The sequence below is a fragment of the Haemorhous mexicanus genome, chromosome 10 (genome assembly GCF_027477595.1).
Source record: "Haemorhous mexicanus isolate bHaeMex1 chromosome 10, bHaeMex1.pri, whole genome shotgun sequence".
Classification (NCBI taxonomy): Eukaryota; Metazoa; Chordata; class Aves; order Passeriformes; family Fringillidae; genus Haemorhous; species Haemorhous mexicanus.
In genome coordinates this window covers 17,904,943-17,926,446 of record NC_082350.1, presented here as the reverse complement: position 1 = coordinate 17,926,446, position 21,504 = coordinate 17,904,943, and the positions used below count along the sequence as shown (strand labels likewise).

Below are 21,504 nucleotides of genomic sequence, written 5' to 3'. Positions count from 1 at the left end.
AGTTTTGGGAACACCCACCAACAGGAAGGGCAAGAACTGCCTTGCACCATCCTGGATTAGAAGCAACAAATGCAGAGGAAGCACCACATCATGGGCCTGCACAGGGCAAGAGACTAGATCAGCCCTCAGACTAGACTGTCCTGCCGTAGGAAAAGGAGCCAGAGAGATCCTACAGGGAACAAAGCCAAGTTCCTCAGGCAGGCAGGCTGAGCTAAATAAGCCCTCTAATGCATTAAAGAGTCCTGCAGGCATTGCTAGTAATTACCTGGGCAGCACTGCTAGACTGGGGGAAGAACCTGACATTAAACTGAAGAAATAATAAAAATTCCAGGGAGGTCCTCAGGTAAGCAGAAACTGTAAGAGGTCTGAGACTCTCCCATGTTTCCACAAGGAAGATTGTAATTTCCTTATGCTCGGAGCTCTGTGGTAAAAGCTGGTGTACCTGGAATGAAGAATCCAGGTCAGGAATGGAAAAGTTTAGTTTAAGTTGCTTCTTCCTATGTCAACCCTAAAAGAGCTAATCTTAAAGTCCTTTTGCAACACCCCTCTGCCCCAAAAGCAGGCACATGTGAAAGAATCCTAGTGTGTCCCTGGCAGGGCCACTGTCTCACCCACCTCCCAGCACAGCCGTGGATGCACCTCGGAGCCTGTATTGTACACATTAGACACTTTTGTTACCAGAAGAGCAATTTTCGGTAATGCTGAGCTCCCAAGGGAACACATGCAGCTCAGGGGAGGGGTACCACACCCCCAGGGTGGTAGTAGATGAAATCTCATTGCTACAGCTGCCTTCTCTTTCAAAACAAGCCAAGTGACTGAATAGACTCAATGATAGATCAGTTTCACTGCTCACAGAGGCCTTGTGCTGTATGACTCACTGAATGGAAGTTAAGAACACAGTGCCAAAGAAATTAGCAGGAGGAGATTGTGCTGTGCACTCCAAGGTCCACAAGGAAAAGTTTCTGAGCTGCCTGTTGGCTTATTTTTGCAATTATGGCAACTTAAAAATTGCAGCATTGATAACATTGCTTCTCCTTAGAGTACACAGGCTTCAGACATTTTAGTGCATCATGGAACAGCCCAAAGCAGAGGTGGATGTAGTTGAGTTCTATCACTTACACCTTTAAGGAAAAACAAATTATTATCTTCTTTTAAAAGTGTTACTATTGTTAACTGAAGTTGTAGCTTTGATACAGGAACACCAGGTTCCTTCCACCCACCCACCCATCCATCTATCCATCCATCCCTCCCTCCCTGTCAGATGGGAAGGCAGACAAGTTGATTATTATAGCCTTAGGAAAATAAAGTACTTAACTGCTTACATTGCTCAGAGATGGTAGCAATGATTCCACATTCAAGATCGCTCTCAAAGGCATTTCTAGTCTTCCAAACAAAAAACCATCTTGACTGAAGCAACAACAAAGCACCAAGCCCACCCTACACTTCAGCAATGGAATAAATGCTCTTTTAAAAAGTACAACACGTATCAGTACATAAGGATGCTGCACCATGCCAGAACTCCACCTTGGAGAGTATCAAGTGTTCTAATTTGTTTTCTTTTTGCTACTCTATTCTTGGCATCTGTAACACCACCACAAACAACACCAACGCCTGAAGGATGTGGCCGTAGAGCAACATTCTCCCTTTGGATTTTAACTCTCAGGTAAAAAGCAGCTCGTACCACAAAGTTGGAGCAAAGGAGGAAGGAATGTGGAAAAAACAAAAGTGGAATTGTTACTTGGCAGAAATAATCAAGAACTTCTGGCAAAACTGAACCATTTACAGCACTACATGTTAAATTTATTCTTAAGCCATCTTTACCCTGTAAAAGGAAAAAAAAATATTTGAGATGTCCAAGGAGATTTTAAAATTACCAGGTCTTGCAGCTGGTTTGTAAATGGTTTTTCTGTAGCTGCCTCTGCCAGTTCTTATTCCCAGTATCAGGAGGACACAATGCATGACGTATCAGCCAACATTCCCATCAATTCCCATAATGACAGATGATAACAGATTTCTTCGGATTTAAGGTTCATCTTTTCAACATAATTCTGTACAAAACCAAACCTCACCCACTTCAGGATTCCAAGTTTGGAAGTTTTAATGAATTGTTCTCTAGTTGCAAACAGGGCTCATGAGTTACCATCAAACACTTTCACCAATTCAATGCTGTGCTGATTTCCTACATGGCTATTGTGTGCTTAAAATCTGAGGAAAAAAGCAGTGATGAGTTATTTAACTTACACATGAAGCCCTGATCAGGCATGTAAAACTGCAGACATACAATTTCAAGTCAAAAAAAAACCAAACAAGCTGGTAACACCAGGATAGTTTTTATTTGCTCCCTGAATTCAATATTGGCAGATACAGAAAATTCAGATACCGACTATTTCCCCAACATTTACAAGACTGAGTTTGCAATGTCAGAAAACAAGGACATTTATGCACAATCCTGGCAATTGATAGTGTGAGTGCACAAGATGGCCCTGCCTGAACATCAGCTTTTTAGAGGCAGTATCCCTGGTCTCCATCATCCATGCTGTCCCCTCACTGACAATTGTGGCACCACGGAACGGCCAAGTAAATATCCTGAGTGGGCAGCTCCAGTGCATTTCCCCCCGCAAAGGATTTATTCCATGCTCCTCCTGAAGGGGCAGAGGCTAGGTCAGCACATCCAACAAATAACCCACCTATGAACACAAGCTGATGGTTGCAGTACTCTGCTGAGAACAGGGGAGAATGCAGCACAGTGACACTTCCAAGTAAGCTGTTCTTAACAGCCTTGCTGCTGCCACACATTGTCTGAGCCAGAGGCACACTCACTCCCTGCTGCCCGCCGAGCTGCTCTGCAGCTGCAGAGCCTCACAGTGGGTCTGCAGTACTTTCCCTGCTGTCTGAGGGAAGTTTCAAATAAATAAATGGCCATGAAGTAAGCAAGCTTATATAACTGAAATCATGTGGATACACAGACTGTGTGCTGCTGAAGGAAATACCATTCACTCCTTTTCACACTGGAGCAGAACTTAGTAACTTGCATTCTCCTCAAAGCAACGGGTGCAGTCAGTGCCCCCAGGGCAAAATACAAGTGTAGTTGGTGCAGCAGGAGGAGCCAGGCACCTCTGCTCCCTTTTCACAAAAAAAATAAGAAACAGACACTTCTCTAAACTATGTCTGCTAAGCTGGGGGCACAGAAGAATGACCACATGCAGGATATGGTGATCCGTACAGCCATCAACCAACCCTGTGGGGAAGGTGAGCACACATCACCCCCAGTTCTACAGCACAGGAAACACATGGTTTTACCAACTCCACTGTGCAATTTGTGTTAGATTCTAGCATGGCAGATGGCAAGAGATTTTCCCTTTTGGAAAGATCACAGAAGTGCCTTCTAGGCTGCAAAATGCCTTGGGCGTCCTCAGACAGCTGCATCTTCTTTAGGCACAAGAACTCCTGAATTCTAGTCCTGCACTCCAGATCCTAATCCTCATGCTCTTACTCACCAACCTTGCCAGTGTCTCTTCAGCAGGAGCTCCCTTAGCTCCAGAAGCAACAATGACTCCAAATACCTCAGCTGTACGACCATTCTTCCACAACCCTGATGGTTAGATCTACAGGGGCATCATATGCATTTGCATCTACTCTCTCCCTTTGTATTAGTAACAAGGACCTCCCAAAAGATAGCTTATAGTACATCATATCCAGGCTCCAGAGGGATTTTAGGTATCACCGTCTCCTGCTTTTCCCTTATAGTTTTTATACTGGGTTGCAACATAAGGTGCAAATGAGGGAGGGAGGGAAGTGGCAAAGTTGGGAACACACAACTGAATTAATGATGGGATTGTCAGTCACTTAGATGTCAGGCCCCACATCTATACACCATGCACTGGCATTGATCTTGCCCTGCCCACTTGGCCCAGAAAGGCAGTGAGAGCCTCTTCTCATGCTGAGCCACCATGTCAGTCTTGGTCGCCATCAGACGACTCCTCCTCTGCCTCCTCCAGCCACTGGATAAACTTCTGGAGCTGCAGAGAGAATGGAACATAATTGGGTAACAACTGACACCTAGGAGATGCTGGAAATGCTCGACAAATACACTGTGTGAGTGAGCATCACTGTCATGCACAAGAAAGACAAAGTGTTTCCAGAAGAAACAGAAATGAAGGCAGTTTGAGGGAGCAAGAGACAATTAGGTGAAAAACAACTGGGATGCCACAGACAAATGTAGATTGATTAAACTCCTAAAGGAGATTCCTCCAGTCAGACAAACCCTCCAACACTCAGCAAAAAGACAAAAGCTTGAGAGGTTTTCAGAGCTTCAGGGCAAAGAGATGGCAGCTGCACCTTAGCTGACATGTTTGGAAAACTCTGCTGGGAAAAAAACTCGTCCCTCAGAAACTGCTATTAAAAAGGCAGCTCATCTTACATTTTAACTGGGCTTGAACAAGCAGCTGAAAGCACTGCTGACCTATACTAATAGCTGACTTTGCAAAGGTCTTGAAAAAAGTTTTTCTTTAGATGGCTTTTTTTCCCTCTACTTCTCTTCCAGATCCAGGGAGGAGGACTTGAACAGGGCTCAGCCAAACTGCAGCACAAAGTTCTGCCTGATGGAGGAGGGAAGTTTATATGCTCCTTGCAAAAGAAGCCAAATGAAACTGCTCAGTACAGCAAATGCTTAGAAATATATGTGAAGGGACTGCTGAGCCAGGAATGAAAACTTCAAAGGAATTGCATGGGGCCAGCACACAGGGCATTGGCCTAAAGCCCATTTCAAATGGGTGTTGGCTTAGAGAAGCCGTGCTGCTACTCCAGAAAGCGCTGGCCTCGTGCTATAGAGAGCCCACTAGAAACAATCCTCATACTACCTCCATTCCTTATCCAAACAGGATGATTATGGCAGAATGCACAGAAACTGTTCTGGAGAACAAATCTGTGTTGCTTAGTGTTGCACACTGGTGTGTTTCTTGGCCTACCATGTGATGGCAGCTGCTCCACAGAAGGTGACAGTGACACCAAACTTTACTCAAAGTTTCTTTCAGCAGCTGTTGTCTGTCTCTCTTCCCCCACCCCAGCCTCTCCCAACACCTTTGGGACTCACCCGTTGGTTTTTACGAAGCTGCTTTCCTTTGTCAGACGTGTCCCGCAAAGAAAACCAATTGAGAATTACATCTTCTTCCAGAATTTCCAGCTGGTAAAATGTCATCAACACCTGCATCAATTAGAAAAGAGCAACAGGCTTTCTATAAACTCTTTTGGGAGTAGCTCATGTCCAAGTACAAAGTTTGCACGTAATCTGTGTCTCTCAGCTCCATCTTCACCAGAAGGCACTCAGCCTGCTTCATTTTCCTTCTACTGTTAAAAATAACTGTGATTCTCCTACCAAGCCTTATGTTCCTGACAGATGCTGTGACACATAATGAGTCAAAGTTCAAGTCCCATCAGCTTCAGCTCTGAGGATGCTGGGTATGACTGAGAGCAGTGGGCAATGAGGGGTCACAGAGGACATCAGGTCAAGACATAAGTTCTCTTTTAAAAGCAACCCAAACGCCATCCCCAAAGCAGATCCAACAAGCAACTGATGCTGGCTCACATTCAACAGTGACACGTGAACCTATCCAGCAGTGCCCCTCCTCCTGCCAGCTCTCTCGCTGCAGTGCCTTATGGCAGGTGTCAAAGCAATTGGTCATTCCTCAGCTCAAGCCCCTGCCCCGTGAGTGAGGGGGAGAGGCAATCAGGCTTTCTCAGGGTGCCTTTGCGCTCAGGCAGAGCAGGCACTTCGCATCAGTCTCCTTGCAGCAGAGCGCTAACAAAGCTGGCTGCCAACTCCAAATATAAAGTGTCACTTCAATTCCCAGCCTCCAGGGAAACCCAGGCCCCTAGAACAATGGATACATGCCAAACAATTGCTGTAATTCAAGGACATTTTGGCTCACCAAACTGAAGGCTTTTGGCTCCAGTCCTAAGTGCTTTGCCATCAGCCAGAAGCACTGGTAGCAGAAGTTAGCATTACTCTTTCTTGAGGAATCAAGAGTTAAGCAGGCTCTAGGAGAGCTCTTCCAAAACAGATAGGGGCTTCCTGAGTTGCTGCTAAAGGAGCCTTGTAATCCAAGTCAAATGCTCTCCATGTGATAAGGCAGACAGAATGTAGGGACAAAATATTTGTGAAGGATGGTGAGGAGGAATATATGAAAATTCTCAGAAGCAGGGAGACAGATAATAAGCCACATGACAGCTTTCCTTTACTCCCTATTTCATAACTAGCTCAGCCTGAATAAAATTCCACTTTTATTCCCAGCTCTTGTGTTTTGCACTCCAAAGTAGGAAAACCATTTAGCAGTAAGATCCCAGGGACCTTGGAGAGATAAATTAAGAGAAGCTCTTCCTAGAGTGAGTCTCTGGCCTCACCTCTTCCAGCATCACACAACAAGGGCATCTATGTTGGAAGCTGCAAAATAATAGCTCCCCACAGGCTGCAGGCTGGTAACTAATACTCACCCTCAGCTGTGCTCCCTCAGAGGCACAGGCAGACACAGAACTATTTTTTTTTTTTAAAGAAATTATTATAAATGGATTTTCTACACACCCTCTCCACTGAGACTCCAAAATTCTCTCCCTTAAAGCAGAGAGGAGATGATGTAAATAGGATGCATTCCACTGTGAATCTAGCAAAAATAGATTTGGGAGAGGATACTCACTTTAGCTATTGATGTGCAGAGACTGTCATGTTCCAAGAAGAATTCCTCAATGGCACATAAGGCATTCAAGTGATCTGATGCTCGTTTTATGTAGTTCTTAAACAACGGGGTCCAGTTCTTCAATAGCTGCAGGGAGAAAACACAGAAGAGTTCCAGAGCTGAGATGGATGGGTGCACTCAGCCCTGTGTCTCAGCTGTGTTACACCAAGTAAGTCACCCAGGGAAGCATTTTATGAAACTATTCAGCTGATTACTTCAAGTATTTGACCCTCTCTGTCCATGAAACAGATAATATTGAGTCTCACATGTGAGGACAGAACCTGGTTTTACTAAGCTTTCAGAATATATATTTGCTTTCTTGTTTTTGCCTCTCTGGATGGAATACCAGATCATTACAATGAATGTTGTTCAATGGAGTCTGGTATTCAAACAAAATCTCTTCTCTCACTGCTGATAAGGAGAGATACCTACATGCTATTCAGAGCCTCCCCCCACAGAGCAGCTGACATTTCAGTGGAATTTTCCTTCAAAGCAGAAGGACAAATAAGGAAACGTAGAAAAAGATAATGCCAGGTTAATTACCAGCTGAGTAGAAGCGAACAGTGAAAAACAACCACCCCTAAAACAGGAACGTGTCAGAGCAGCCCCTAAGTGCAAATCACACATTTGCTGTGTTCCTAGAGGCTTGTTTGGATCCTGAAGCCTGCTGCAGGGAATGAGTGGGAAGAATGAACGGCAAGAAGTTGTTACACTATTAGCTGTTCTCTCTCCTCCAAGGCTCATTTTTCTTGAAGTCTTAAGTTTAATGATTTTAGTGGTACCTCTTCAAACAATTTTTCTGAGTCCCCCACAGCTCTTTCCCTTGTTGTACATATCTGGGAAATATGCAGCAGGGAGCTCTGCAAAGCAGCACAGACTGACCTGAATCTGGGATAGGAGATAATACTTAGATCCCTGTCCATAAAAATTTTAAAAGGTATCAGAACTTGGATAAAATACAAAAATTCTTCATTGGCCACATCATGACCTGACCATCCTACAAAAGCATTGTAGGAAATTAAATCAGAGTTCCAAATCTTTTTAAATTGAGTAATTCAACAGCAGGTGATCCTGAAACTACACCCCTGGCATGCCTGCACAGATATACATGTCTGCTGTGCCTTAATCAGTGTCTCCTTACAGAACAAATCTGATCTGTTTTGAAGGGAAACTGGCAATTCAGAGGGGCTTGGGGTGTGATGAAGAAGCTTTGAGTCACCTACATTTGACATTAATCAGCATCATACTGTCCAGGGTAACTGTTAACAGGCAGCAGACCTGAGAGAGGGAGAGCTCCAGGACACACAGCAGATCTACAACCCAGGCTATGGAGATAGTCCAGGCTGGTGTGGACTACCAAAGGTAGCCTCAGCTAGGAAACAGTGCTCATCTCCTCTGTAGTACTGCACCCCATCACCTCTTCAGACACATCTGCTATGCAACCCTGCTGGAATTTGCATGCCTCAAGCAGAAACAAAGAAGGGGATTAGTCCAAGCAAACTCATCTGTACAGTGGTACACTGACTGGTTTAAGGGACAACAGTAACAGCACAGAATGATCCTGATCATCATGGTATGACAATAAAACAACAGAGGGTTCTGTGGCATATTTCAGGAGGTACTTTAGCAAAGTGCTTAATGCTAAACACTCTTCTCTCCTCTACAAACATCTCCCCATTCTTCTTATTCTTTGGGATCTTCACCTCAATTGCAGTAAAGCTACTGGAATGTTCTTTCCAGGTTAAGAAACACTTTGTAATACCTTTCTATTAACACCTTTAAATAATAAGCAGGCACAAACCTAACCAGAAGCTAGTGAGTTTCTGAAAGCAGGTTATTTATACAGAAAATACTCACAACCCCAAGGCCCAATTCAGTGTGCCTGCTGATGGAAAAGGGAAAGAAGAAAAAATATACCATGTCAAGTTGAGAACATGCACTGCACTGTAACTGGTGCTAGTGGGGGTAGTTAGACCACAACAGCATCTGTGCTGATCACCATAAATGGCTTCAGAGACAGCAGAAATCCATTTGGTCTCCAAATAAGCAATCCCATGGTGTGTTCACATGCACTCCATTACAGAATCCTAGTTCTGGGAAAGGTCTATAGTTCTAGGAAAGGTCTGTTCCTGCACCTTCTCTGCTTTACAACTTGCACAAGAGCTAAACAAGATGCCTGACACACATCAAACTGGATACTTCTATTTGTCAAGCCTCCATGTTTCATCTGAAAAAAATACCCATGGGCATATCCTTTACCAGATGCTTGTTTCCTAAAACTGCTGGAACTCTTCAGAGCTTCATGCTCGGGGGCCAGCACTTCAGACCACATAGTGTGGTTTCAAGTCAAACCATACATCACAGCTATGGCATTCCCACAATTTCCCCTCCTGAGCTGCCTGGGACTGCTCTACCATAGGTTTTACATAAGCAACCCATCTTATTTCAGCATCTCTTGGTCAGAGTTGAGCTACAAAGAGAGTGAGAAACATAAAACAGGTCTGTAAGGTTCAGTGGCCTTCTGATACCCATCACTCTCAGAATGCAGGTAGCCCCATCTCACACAAAATAACACTTTTCCATAACTACTCCAACACGAACAGCTGTCAGCCCAAAACTGCTATTGCCTGAGGCAGTTTTAGCTGCAAACTTCAGCAGAAACTACTTTTATTATGTACTAACCTATACCAAGCCTGTGCTTGGGATTTGCAGAGCGTAAATAAGAATTAGTAAATTAATGGAGTATATTTTTTACTAACCAGGGAACTGCAACCTGCAGAGAAGCCACTGTTCCAGATGCTGTACAACTTCTGCCTGAAGAACTGACCTTTGCAGAACACTGCTGGTAACTACACAAAGCTGCTGCCTCAGAAGAACAGTGATATGTGTTTAATAAGCCTTTGAAGGTTGGGTCATTACATCTATTAGAGTATATCTCACCCCAAATATTGGGTTATTGTAACAGTGACAGACACCACGAGTGCAAGTGAACACAGTGAACACACCTGTACCACACCAGGACACTGTGCTCCTGCTGAATGCAGTGCAGAAAGCCAGCACAGCAATCCTGAACAGAGTGAAGGATTCTCTAAGAAACTTCCTGGCTGTTCTTTACAAGGGAGAATCTGGAGAAACTGGCTGCCATGATGGTCAATTGGTTTGACACCTGGCTTTATTTGATAAATCTAAGGGTAATTTTTATTTCATAAATGAACACAATTCCCTGCCTAGACAAATGCCACATGGCATGACACATGGCCACTCTAAACATCACATTTTGATTATTACTACTTCTCACTAAAGGTGAGCTGAGTTGCTCTCTATGCTGCTAAACATGAGCATTAGCTTTCCTTTGATGAAAAAGATATGGACAAAGTTACCCAGAGAAATTCTTCACCTACTACCACAGTCTTTAGCTTCTAGGGGTTTGGGGCAATTGCACAAAACTTCATGCATTTAAATGCTTCATCCCAGACTAGAACATCTGACTGGGTGCTGCAGTGAAATTCTCCTTTCCCACTCGTGCTACAGTTAAGAGCCTAATCTGGGAGACCAAGAGATGCCATATCCCAGCTGGGATTAAAAAACCCCCATCCTATATAGCTACCAATTCCACACAAGCTGTTGTCTAGATGTAATGCTTTCCACTCAGAATCTAACACCTGCTCCAACATTTTCTTTGGTCCTCCTCCTTCAATTCTCTTTTTCTAGGACAGGACATGCTATTCAAGAAAACAGTCTGGGAAAATGAACAAAAGCAAGCAGAATTTAAACAGAGTGAGCAGCAAAATCTCACTAAGCCATCTGAAGAACAGATCAGTTTCCATGGATGTCTTCTGCAGAAGGCATCTCCACATGTCCAAGAGGTGAATTAAGTAGCATGCTTACACCTACACAAAGGAGAATTAGTTTTCCACCCTTTTCCATCAATTGAAAGCACATACTTCCTCAGAGAAAGGATTATGAGGAAGTCTAGTGTTCCTCTCAATCTCTTAAAAAAAAAAAAGAAGTCCTAATAAAAAAGAAGTAGTCTGTCCCAAACATGTGTCAGACCTATTCATTCTGAAAGAGCATTTTCAGAATCTGTAGTTTGCAAAGTCAAACACATAAATGGACTGTAACAAGGAGACAAAGATACTACAATGACTTCAGCTTGGGTGAACAAAACCATTAAGAGAAGACTGCCTGCTTTTTAAAACCTATTGATCCTACCCTATTTTGTCTGCCATACGGCAGGAAATTGAAATTGGTACACCCAACTATACAACCCATGTCCCCAGCAACAAAGCAGAACTTATCTTTGCACAAAGACAACAATATAATGCCTTTGCACTTGGCTGAAAAAAAAAATTGGCACCGATTATGTTATGCAGTAAAACAAGACCTTGGAAAGGATCCCATTGGGAGAGGAGTGCTCCCCATTGCCCCAGGGACAGGACTTGAGATTGACTGGAACAGGGTTGCTGGAATGCAAGCCTGTAAAGACATCTCTAACAGACCTCCTCCTTTCTCTTTTACAAATTATGCTCTTCTACTGTGTCACACAGGCAACAGAAACAACCACAGGTACTGAAGTAGAGCTCCCACACCTACAGTCTCAGCTGAGCTCTGTCAAACAGGAACAACAGTTTCAGTTCATTTTTATTTCTATAGAAGACAAAGAGGCTCATGAACTCAAGGAGTTCAAGTGGCTCCAGGCTTAAACAAAAGAGATTTCTCAGGCAGGAACTACCTAGGGCACACAGAAAGACTGTTACACACTAGGAGACAAGCCCAAAGAAGAGTCAAATGGAGCAGGACTCACAGGAAGTAATGCTGAGAAATAGTTCTGGGAGTCCAGGTTTGCATCCAGCTGCTGCAGTGGGAACTCCAGGATCACTTTACTGAGCACCTGCATCATCTCCTTCAGGCTAATGTTATATGCATACCTACAGGGAAAAAGGCAAAAACCCCTCAACATTTCACACAGTCTGATCTCTGCAGACTGTGGCTATTCACAGAGATAGAGTAGAAAATCTGATTTTCATATTCCCAATATATTTCTTATTTATTTTGCTTTCCAAATATTCAGATAATAAAATCATTTGCATTGCATCAGACCCTGCATAAGGCTGTAACTCCTGAAAATCTGTTTTCACAATTGGAACAAGCTGCTGCAGGGACAGCACCCTCACATTTACCAGAGTGCTGTAGGAATGCTCTTGCACAAAAGAAGGCACACAGGTTTGGATTTGAGAAACACAAGATAAAAGGCACTCTGATTATGTGTTCTAGACTTGCTGCTGTAAAAATACTGTGCACAAGTCACACCACAGCACAGCCCCAGCTGCAGGCAGCTGGCTGAATGCTGCAATGCCCAGAGCAACAGACCCTGCATGAACTTCCAGACAGACGTGCCAAGAACTGGCCTTTTCTCTTCAGTCCACAGTTATTTAGCAGCAATTCAATCTCTTGTTAGAGAGGGGGCAGGAAAAGCCTAACCACCAAGGATGCTAGAGGTGCAGCTGGTGCTCTCCATCAATTCCTGCTGTCATTCAGTCATGATGTCTAAGCTGCATTTCTCGTGTTCCATACTGACAAAATGTCTAACAATGGGCATTCATATGGTTTCTCCTCTTTTGACATGCCTGCTGTCAATCCCAGCTGTTCAGTATAAGGGACAATATCCCTAAGGACACCCCAAGGATCCCTAAGGACATCCCCAACTCACTTGAGGGAGTTGATTTCAAGGACCAGGTTGTCACAGGAAATGTTTTCTTCTTCACCCCTTTGTAACGTACCCAGAACCTCATTCTGGAAAACTAATGAAAGAAAGGACAGGCAGTTAGACACGAGGGAAAAGCACAGATTCTCCAAACTGCTCATTACTGAAGGACTGATGCCCTTCACAAAAAAAGCATTCTGACACAGATGTTTATTTGTTCTCTGTATGCTGACACAAACCCATAGCCACTATACTTATAAATAGTGGGATATAATTCAAACAAAGGAAACCACCTACTACATGTCATTGATCTATCCACAGAAACCAGTACAAAGCTATTTACCTCTGCAGCCTTCTAGAGCAGAGTTTCTGTTACACTTTCACAATCTAGCCTTTCCTACTCAGAAAAACCTCATCTTCCCATAACTGAAAGTATTCATTAAAATCTAAAATTTATTTATTGGTTTAATTTTCTTTGAGGCGATATTCCAATATGAGAAAGTTTTTGGGTTTTTCCAATTTGGCCTGAACCTCTTTCAAATCCAGGTAAGCTTAACACAACAAAACAGAAAACCAAAACATCTCTGCCAAAAGAGGAAACTCCTACAAGAACATTTATTTCTCCAGAATGACTACAGCACTAAGCTGTCCATACAGAGAAACTCTAGTGGACCTTCCCATAGTCTCTAAAATTAGGCAACAACACTGCCATTTAAACAGACAACTCAGGGAGGTCTCTTTTATGAAGGTCCAGTGATGAGGAATGAGAAAGATGGAGACTCTTTGCTAGTTTCTCATCCTTGACTGCCTTGGGTTAACCCAGCAGTGATAGAGGGAATATTAAAGAACTCTGTAGAAAATGCAGGAAGTGAGACCAGGAAACAACATATCACAGAGGTGCACAAATTTTCCAATAAATCCAGAGAATGCAGCACAAACCTCACTCACTGCAGTATCTACAGAATCACTGTACTTCAGAGCCCCTCTTACCTTTGATGTCATCCAGCTGAGGGGAAGCTGCCCGACTGTCTGGCTCCTCAGAGCCCATGCTCAGGTCGCTGTCAGATTCACTCTCTTCCTCTGAATGCATAGCTGGGCCTGAGGAAGGACAAGATGCAGCATTCAGCACTCAAAAGCTGCAACCATCATATGCCATGAGGAACCAGGTGTACCAGGGACTTCCCAACCAAGTCAGCAACTATCTGTCCTTGAAAGGAAGCTTCTATTTACAGGTCCAGATGATTAGATTTGCTACAGAGGGAACACTAGAGCTGGCACAAGGATAATGGGATTTTTTGGGAGTCTGCAGGCAGACAACAAAGGACACGGACAGAAGTAACTGCATTTTGTGCAAACTGCTGAGTCACAATGGAGCAGTGTCAGCAGACACTGCCACTGGCAGGAAGAAAGCCAGCAGCACCTGAAATAGCCAAAGCATATTCCCATCTGAGGGAGGGCCTGGTGTCCCATAGTGCAGCATTCCCAGCACAGACAGCTCTGTGTGTTAGTGCAAAGCAATTATCTAACAAACACCTTCCACGGAGCACAGGTAGAGAGAATCTGGTCCATGATCTGCTTTTAACTCTCACACTCCCTTCACACATAGCTGTTATCTGGAGCCAGTCTGCTTCACAAAGCCCAGGTCTTCCTCTAGACACAATCACCAGCATCCCACTTGGCTGGTTTCCCCAACACACACCTGTCTGCTCAGCCCCAGGTGATCACACTAAACTTTTCCTCACCCCATAGGCTTTGCCTCTGCTCTTCTTCATCATCTTCATTCTTGTCATCTGCTTTCCAGAGATAGCCTCTGCCCTCTGAGCCTACATCCTTTTTATTGTAACCTGAAAAAGAATGAGCAATCAGTGTGGATGTAGCAGATCTGCTTACAGGCAAATCTGAAATAGACTGTATAACCTGCATGTTACTGCTACTGCCCCTAAAGAGGCTTCATGAAGAGGGAGCTGGGATTCCTGCAGATGCACATGGATTTCAGCTTTCATTTTCTCACATGCCTTGACAAGTGACTTACTCCTTCTTACAGCAGCAACATTTGGCAGACCATGTTTAGATCCGTTGACAAACCCACACTGTAGCAACAGTACTTCACAAGGACAAAGCCCTTGGACTCAGCTGAGTATCCTTGCTTGCCCTGATGAAAACCCATAGGTTCCAGGCTGAATGCAGCTCTAAGCTCCACCCTGGCACTGTAGTGTCTGGAACAGCGTTGGTAAAGACCCCAAAAGATCATGGAGCACTGGTAAAGACCCCAAAAGATCATGGAAGACAAAACTTTCTGCATAGCTTTAGTGCATGGAGACAGAGACTCTCATACCTTTCAGTTTCACTTTGCTCTCCTTGTTCACACCAGAATCATCACTGAACTGGTCATCATCCTCTTCCTCCTCATCTGGGGGGTGCAGAGAGATCACTGTGCCCTCAGAGAGAGTGATGCCAGGCCCTACTACTACCTGAAAATATGTGAAACACATCTTAATGACAAACACTCTGACTGCCCCCCCTGTATCTCCACCAGCAGCTGCAGACAAGCTGTCACTAATAAGTGTAACTGAAGACACCAGCACTGCCACTTTCCACATTATACTGCCCCAGCCAAGCAAAGAGAAGAAAAGGGTGGGAGCAGTAGCACAGTCTCCACCTCTGCAAAACGGCTTGGGGAAGTCCTGTGTTATGGAATAGTACAGTGTAAGATAAGTAACCTGCCAGGAGAGGCAGAAAGCAGAACAGACAAAAATCAGCTCACCTGAGAAGAGAGGACACAGCGGGGCTTTAGCTTTACTTTCTCCTTCACTTCAGCCTCATCACAGATAACAGAATGGTGGATCTCCACGTTATCTGCTATGTGCACTCGGTCCCACAGAACAGCTCCATCCAAAGTGACTTCATCACCTGTTATACACCACCAAGTACAAATATGTTGAGGAAGGCTGTCTGGTGCTCTCTGACACTGCTGAGTCTTACTAGCTTACTTAAGTCTTACGTCTTACTGACTCCCAATCCCCTTGATGCATGATGGATGTTAGACGACAGGGGAAGAAACAGCTCATGAAAATGGGGACAGATGTCCCTCATTTGCAGGATTGTGGTGGTTGATAACTCTACATCAGTAAAGGTCATGCATTCTCTGCTGCTGAAACAACTCATTTTCATGAAGTACTCTCCAGCTTCATTATGGTACCCTGGAAACTTTAATCTATTTCCTCTGCTGGAAAACCAAGCTTTTCTCCTTTCTCACCATTAGCAATCAATCAGTGCCCATCTATCATCCGCTATTGGTGCAAAGCTTTAAAAACTGAATTCCAGCAAATGTGCGCCCTGGTCTGGCATGGCTGGCACACTCCCCACTCCTGCACTCACCTATCCTACAGTTCTGCCCAATAACACTGTTGGTGATGGAGCAGTTGCTGCCAATGACCGTTCCCTGCCCGATGAGCACGTTCTCTTCCAGCACGCTGCCGTGGCCGAGGCTCACATCCACCCCTCGGTAAATGTTGTGTTTAGAGTGGGTGTAATTCTGGTTCTTGTCATCAGTGAAGTTCATCTCTGGAGTGAGAGGATAAACCCAGCGCCGGATGATGTCAGAGCACACAGCTTCGTACATCAGCAGGTTGCATATATGAGCACCATATTCTTCTGTTGTTACATGCATATGGATCTGGTTCCCCAGGACCTGGCAGACAGGCAGGAGCACATCAGAGGGTTCTCTAAGGCAAAGTAACAGGATCTCCCTTGTAACAACCCTCTCCTTACCTCCTCATTCACCAAGAGGCCACGCACAAAGTCATCCCGTGTCTGGTAGTCAAAGTTGTCTGTGAACAGTTCAGCCACCTGCCAGGAATAAAGTACATGGAAATACTATAGTTAGAACCAAGTTATACAATATAGGAAAGTGATGGTCTTGCCTTGAACAAAGCTCTGACTCCTTCTGCTAGGAATATTGACACTCCCATCTCCTCACCCTACTATTCCTCCAGAACCCATGAACAGATTCTGATTTTCAAAAGGGGCAAGACATTGCTTTAGCATTTCCAAGCAATTTCCCAGCCTTACTTTGTAGTTTCACCTCTAAAGGAAGGCTGCAGACAAACTTTATCAGATCTGGAATATATGTTAGCAAGCCTTAGCTGGAATAACCCTGAATGTTACCCTAACCTGGTACCAGCTTAAAAGTACTGACACTTCTCCACAGCACAGCCACCACCTCTGCTCCACAGATGTTATTATATGCAAAGGGAAATAACTTATTTCCTGAAACAGTTTCATTCTGTACCAAATCAGCAAGTCTCTGGATGCATTCACCATGCAGTTCTGCCTGGGCTTGAGCAGTGGATGCCAGAAACAGACTGAGCCCCCATGTGTTCCACACAGCAGCACCACATGATCACCCAGGCCCTCCGCTCAGCCTGTTCTGTTTCCCAAACCTGGTACTCAGGCCACACATACCCTGTGTCACCGACATGTTCTATGAAAAATCCTTTCCTTAGGATTTTTCCCTCCTGAGAAGCTGAGAGGCCTCAAGAACAAACTGTAAACAATTCTTATCTGCTGCTGTGGAATGCAACAGGTGGATCTGTGATTGGTCTTATCTGGTTGTTTCTAATTAATGGGCAATCACAGTCCACGTGTCCAGACTGTCTCAGTCAGACACAAGCCTTTGTTATTCATTCCTTTTCTATTCTTAGCTTAGCCTTCTGATGAAATCCTTTCTTCTATTCTTTTAGTATAGTTTTAATATACTATATATCAAAAAATAATAAACCAAGCCTTCTGAACATGGAGTCAAGATTCTCGTCTCTTCCCTCATCCTAAGACCCCTGTGAACAATGCAACACACCCTGCACACCAGCACTACCAAGGGAGCAGTGCGACTGAATTTTGGACCTTTTGAAAAGCAGAGCTCACCTGTGGAGAGCAGATGCTGATATGACAATCCAGCAAGTCATGGCGCACCTCGACGTTCTCAATAGAGTTCTGGAACAGACTCTGAAAGAAGAAAAAAATTCAGGTGACCTGAGTGCCTCATGCAGTATCGAACCCCAAAAGCCTTCTATAAGCCAGGGGCAGTACTGACTGAATTATTAAACTACCTGAAACTGAGGATCAGAGAAATCTACAATCTACACTAGACCCAATCTAGCAGGCACAGACTGGCCACACAAAGAGCTGAGAGTCAGCCAGCAGAGACTGCCCCTGCCCCTACACAGTGCAGGTCTCCCAGAAACACCTTGTACTTCCAACAATCACTTTTCCTCCAGGAGGCTCCTTACCTCAGACTCTGGGAACTACAACTGTACAGAAAACCACTGATAAATCCAAATATAATTTTTACAGCTGGGGGTCAGTTTTGTATTGCTGCATTTTGTTTCTTTTGGTTTTTCCCTTTTTGTTTCCTATGGTGGTTTGTACTTCCATTTGAATACATGAAATAACCTCCTGATTACTGATTTGGGGATGAAAATAAACAATCACAGCCTTAGTTATGAGTTGAAGAAAGAAACTGGTCCATCTACCTCATGGAGAAAGTGCCTTCACAGACATTTAGCATTTACTACGTTATTAGGTGAACAAACAGGTAAAAGGACTTGTAATTCCACCCCATGTCAGGTTCAACAACACTTCAAAAAGGAAAGGGTTGTTAAACACTGGAATGGACTGCCCAAGGAAGTGCTGGTGTCCCACCCCTGGAGGTGTTTGAGAAATGACTGGACGTGCCATGGTCTAGTTGATAAGGTGGTGATCAAAGGCTGGACTCTGATCTCAGAGCTCTTTTCCAGCCTAAATGATTTGGTAAAAATGGTCTATGTATGGTAGTGGTATATGCACCCCAAATTGGGAGCCCCTGTGATATCACAAATAATCTCCCTCCCTCATTTTACAGCATGGAAAGGAAATAAAGGTCAAAACCTGAGCTCTGAGGAATCATCTGCCTCATGCTCAAACTGGAATGAGGCACAAACATGCATGTCCCAGCATGATTTCACCAAGCCTCAAATAAAGATCAAGGGGGGAAAAAGCCATTTACCCCAAGTTACTTCCTATCATCTGCTCTTCCAAGAGGAGCAGCTAGGACAGTTCCCCAGCCCTCATTCATGGAGGATCTCCTTGTGTGGGCTGCCTCACAACCACAGCCCTTTTCCACCTGCCAGGCTCCAGACGCACCATAGGAAAGCGGAATCGTTTCAGCCCCTGCGTTCTCTGGTAGTGAAGGACACGGTTTGTGGCACTGTCCATAGCAATAACAATGTCATCCTCCTTGCACCTGGCATGGTGGCCAGGCGAGGACTCCTTGAATATCATTGTCATCACGGACACATTCTTTTCCATCTTACGACGCAACCTGAAAAAGGAGAGCAGAACTATGAGAACACTCCTCAGAGAGCTACAGACCACAGACTCAGCACACCAGGCAAGCATCCACTCTTCCAGCACCTACTTGTGCTCTTCCAGGGCTTTGGATATATTGAAGTTGGACACCACGTCGCCAGTGACCAGGATGAAGTCAGAACGAACAAGGGACTTGGCATCCACGTCACGCAGCACATCCCCAAGGGAGCGGTACAGGTCCGAGGTGACAAAGCGCACTGTGTTGGGAGATGTGTGCCGGCACCACTTGGATTTCCTGGAAGAAGGAAAAAAACCATCAGGAAGGCATAAAGAGGCTGTTCCCACAAACACACTAGGACACAGTGTCCCAGTGCGTGCCACACCTGTAAGGGGGTATGAGGAGCATCCTGTGACAGTGAGCCCGCTGTTGCCAGGCTCAGGTACATTCAGAAGGGGAACTAAGGAGCAATCCCACAACACCCAACCCTTCTAACACTGCACAACCACCCTCCTACACAGCACGGACGGTCCTTTCTGAAATATGCTGGGAGACCACTGCTGAAAGGGTGTCTCTTACAGTTTTCATACAAATCAGTGAGACCTTTGAGGCTTGTTGGAGGGCAGACAAATACTTTCCAAGATAAAACTAAAGAGAAGAAGAGATTCTTACTGCAAATGCTCTTTTATCTCAGCTGACTTCCAACAGCAGAAAACAAAGGTTTCTTCCACTCCTGTTGCTGTTAAGAACTCCAAGGTATAATCAATCATAGCCACATTTGCCATAGGTAAAAGAGCCTGAAAAAAACCCAAAACACCATAGAGACAGCTGAACAAACACTCAGTACCCCAACATCAGCAAGAGCCCCTTCCAACTTGGGGATATAATGACATCAATAGTACCAGAAACACAACACAAGCAACTGCTCCATCAGGTTTTATAAAATTCTTTTAGACTTGATCTAAACAGTAATAGCTAATTTATGATCTTCTAGGGACAGATTCTCAGTTCAGACAAGAAGGCACAAACAAGTGAAGTTATCACTGAAAACTGTTCAAGAAGACTCAGATAAATGACAGAGACTGGAAAAGTGCTGATTCCCTGACTCAGGCTTTAACTGCTTCAAGAAAAACCTGTCAGACGTGAATGATGAAGCCACAGGGATATGAGTGTCCAGAATTAAAAAAGGGGAATAAAACCCCAATCTAAAGTGAAGTAAGTACTCTCTTGACTTGAGATTCAACTCACACTTATTAAACTGAGTTACTGAGTCACACCTGAGTGATGGCATACCATCCCTTAATTCATTTTTGGTGCTGTTTCATTTCAGGCCTGAGCTCGCGTATATAATTACAAGCACCACCAACACTTAATCAGCAAACGAGGTGAAATAATTATTCAGACCTAAAGTCTCCAGAAGCTTTTTTAACACACAGCCTTTTGAGATGGATAATTAAAGTACTATGCCCATCCATTTTCTGGCCATATTCTTTCACGCATTACAGCTGGCAAGGGCCAAGATTTCGTTTCTTTATCAGAAACAAGCCTGTCCAAACCCGCTGCCAGTCCTGCACCAGCCGCAGACGAGGAGCCGATAGCGCAGCTCGCCACGCCACATGGAAAAGCGGAGAGCCCCGACACAGCGATCGATCCTCGCCGCCTCTCCAGCGGGGGATACAAACTCCTGCGGGCGAGAACTGCCGGAGCGCAGGAGGGCGGGAGAAGCCTCGTCCCCTCCCGACCCAGCCCGGCCTCTCGCCAGCTCCCTGCGCACCCCGGCCTCCCGGGGACAGTGCACACCGGACAGGCGGCCCCGGAGGCACCGGCGCGGCGCAAGCAGCAGCACCCAGAGGGGATGTCTCACCCGCGGCCGGTCCTTGGAGATCGGGAAAAAGCGGCGGTTGAAGCTGTCGGCGACCAGCACGGCCTGGAGCGGCGGCGGCGGCTCCTCCTGCGGGTCGGGGCCGCGGGCGGACCCCCCGCCCGCTCCGCGCCGCGCGGTACCGCGGGCCGCCATCGCCGCACGCGGCCGCCGCCGCTTCCGCTTCCGCTCGCGACGGGAGCGGCAACGGGCGCCCGGCGGGGACACAACAGCGCGGGGCGGCGCGTCCCGGCGGGAGCGGGGCGGGAATGGGGCGGGAGCGGGGCGAGGGCTGCTCTTTGCCTCCCCATCACCTCCTTCCTCCCGGCATCACCTCCGTGGCGAAGGTCCGCCGTTGGACGGCCTGAGGTGCGGGGAGAGGCGTTTCATCGCTATCCCCCGAGGAAGGAGGGGAGGTAGAGCAGCGCAGTTCCCTGCCATGGCCGGGACCGGGCCTGGGGGAGGCCTGAATGTCCCCACAGACAGCCCCAGGTGGCCTTGTGGTGTGTGTAGTGCTTTGGTGTCACCCTGGTGGTGTCTGGTTTTGGGAGCAGTGATGTTTTCTGATACACTTCCTAGCAGCGACGTGTTTGTGCTGCGTTCCCAAATGTCCAGACGCTCCTCCTGCAAAGGACAGCCTAGATGTGAAGCAGCCCGTCAGAGCACAGCTCACACCTGCCATCAAAAAGCTGTCCCCAAAACCCTCAGCCCCTGAGGGACCCCTTGGAGCCCACTCAGAGACCCTTCCACAGTGGATGGGATGAAAGGAGAAGTGGTTTCTGAGGGTGGGGGTGGCATTTTTCTTCCCCTCAGCTTGGTGGAGCAGTTGGGATGCTGCAGTGCTGGTGTCTGGCTGTCCCCCTGCTCG

General features: G+C 45.7%; 1 protein-coding gene across 1 annotated transcript; it reads right to left on the bottom strand.

The window, feature by feature from the left end:
* Window positions 1-2,314: 2,314 nt before the first annotated feature.
* EIF2B5 (eukaryotic translation initiation factor 2B subunit epsilon) lies at window positions 2,315-20,804 on the bottom strand. Its single transcript, XM_059855646.1, has 16 exons — window positions 20,640-20,804; window positions 19,448-19,572; window positions 18,887-19,072; window positions 18,613-18,790; window positions 17,356-17,436; window positions 16,204-16,281; window positions 15,811-16,123; window positions 15,197-15,342; window positions 14,768-14,903; window positions 14,175-14,276; window positions 13,423-13,530; window positions 12,439-12,529; window positions 11,533-11,656; window positions 6,690-6,815; window positions 5,093-5,203; window positions 2,315-4,019 (listed from the first exon to the last, which is right to left on the bottom strand). Exons 1-16 carry the CDS (start codon window positions 20,790-20,792, stop codon window positions 3,954-3,956), a joined length of 2,124 nt encoding a protein of 707 aa, XP_059711629.1. The 5' UTR covers window positions 20,793-20,804; the 3' UTR covers window positions 2,315-3,953.
* Between the last annotated feature and the right edge of the window lie 700 nt (window positions 20,805-21,504).

What these genes read in the sequence shown, in the direction of transcription:
- EIF2B5 (XM_059855646.1), bottom strand. Translation starts at nt 20,792, where the DNA reads ATGGCGGCCCGCGGTACCGCGCGGCGCGGAGCGGGCGGGGGGTCCGCC. An exon ending in AAAGCCCTGGAAGAGCACAA is followed by an intron (nt 18,791 to 18,886) that starts GTAGGTGCTGGA and finishes CTCCTTTTTCAG; the next exon opens with GTTGCGTCGTAAGATGGAAA. An exon ending in TCTGCACATCAATAGCTAAA is followed by an intron (nt 5,204 to 6,689) that starts GTGAGTATCCTC and finishes TAATTGATGCAG; the next exon opens with GTGTTGATGACATTTTACCA.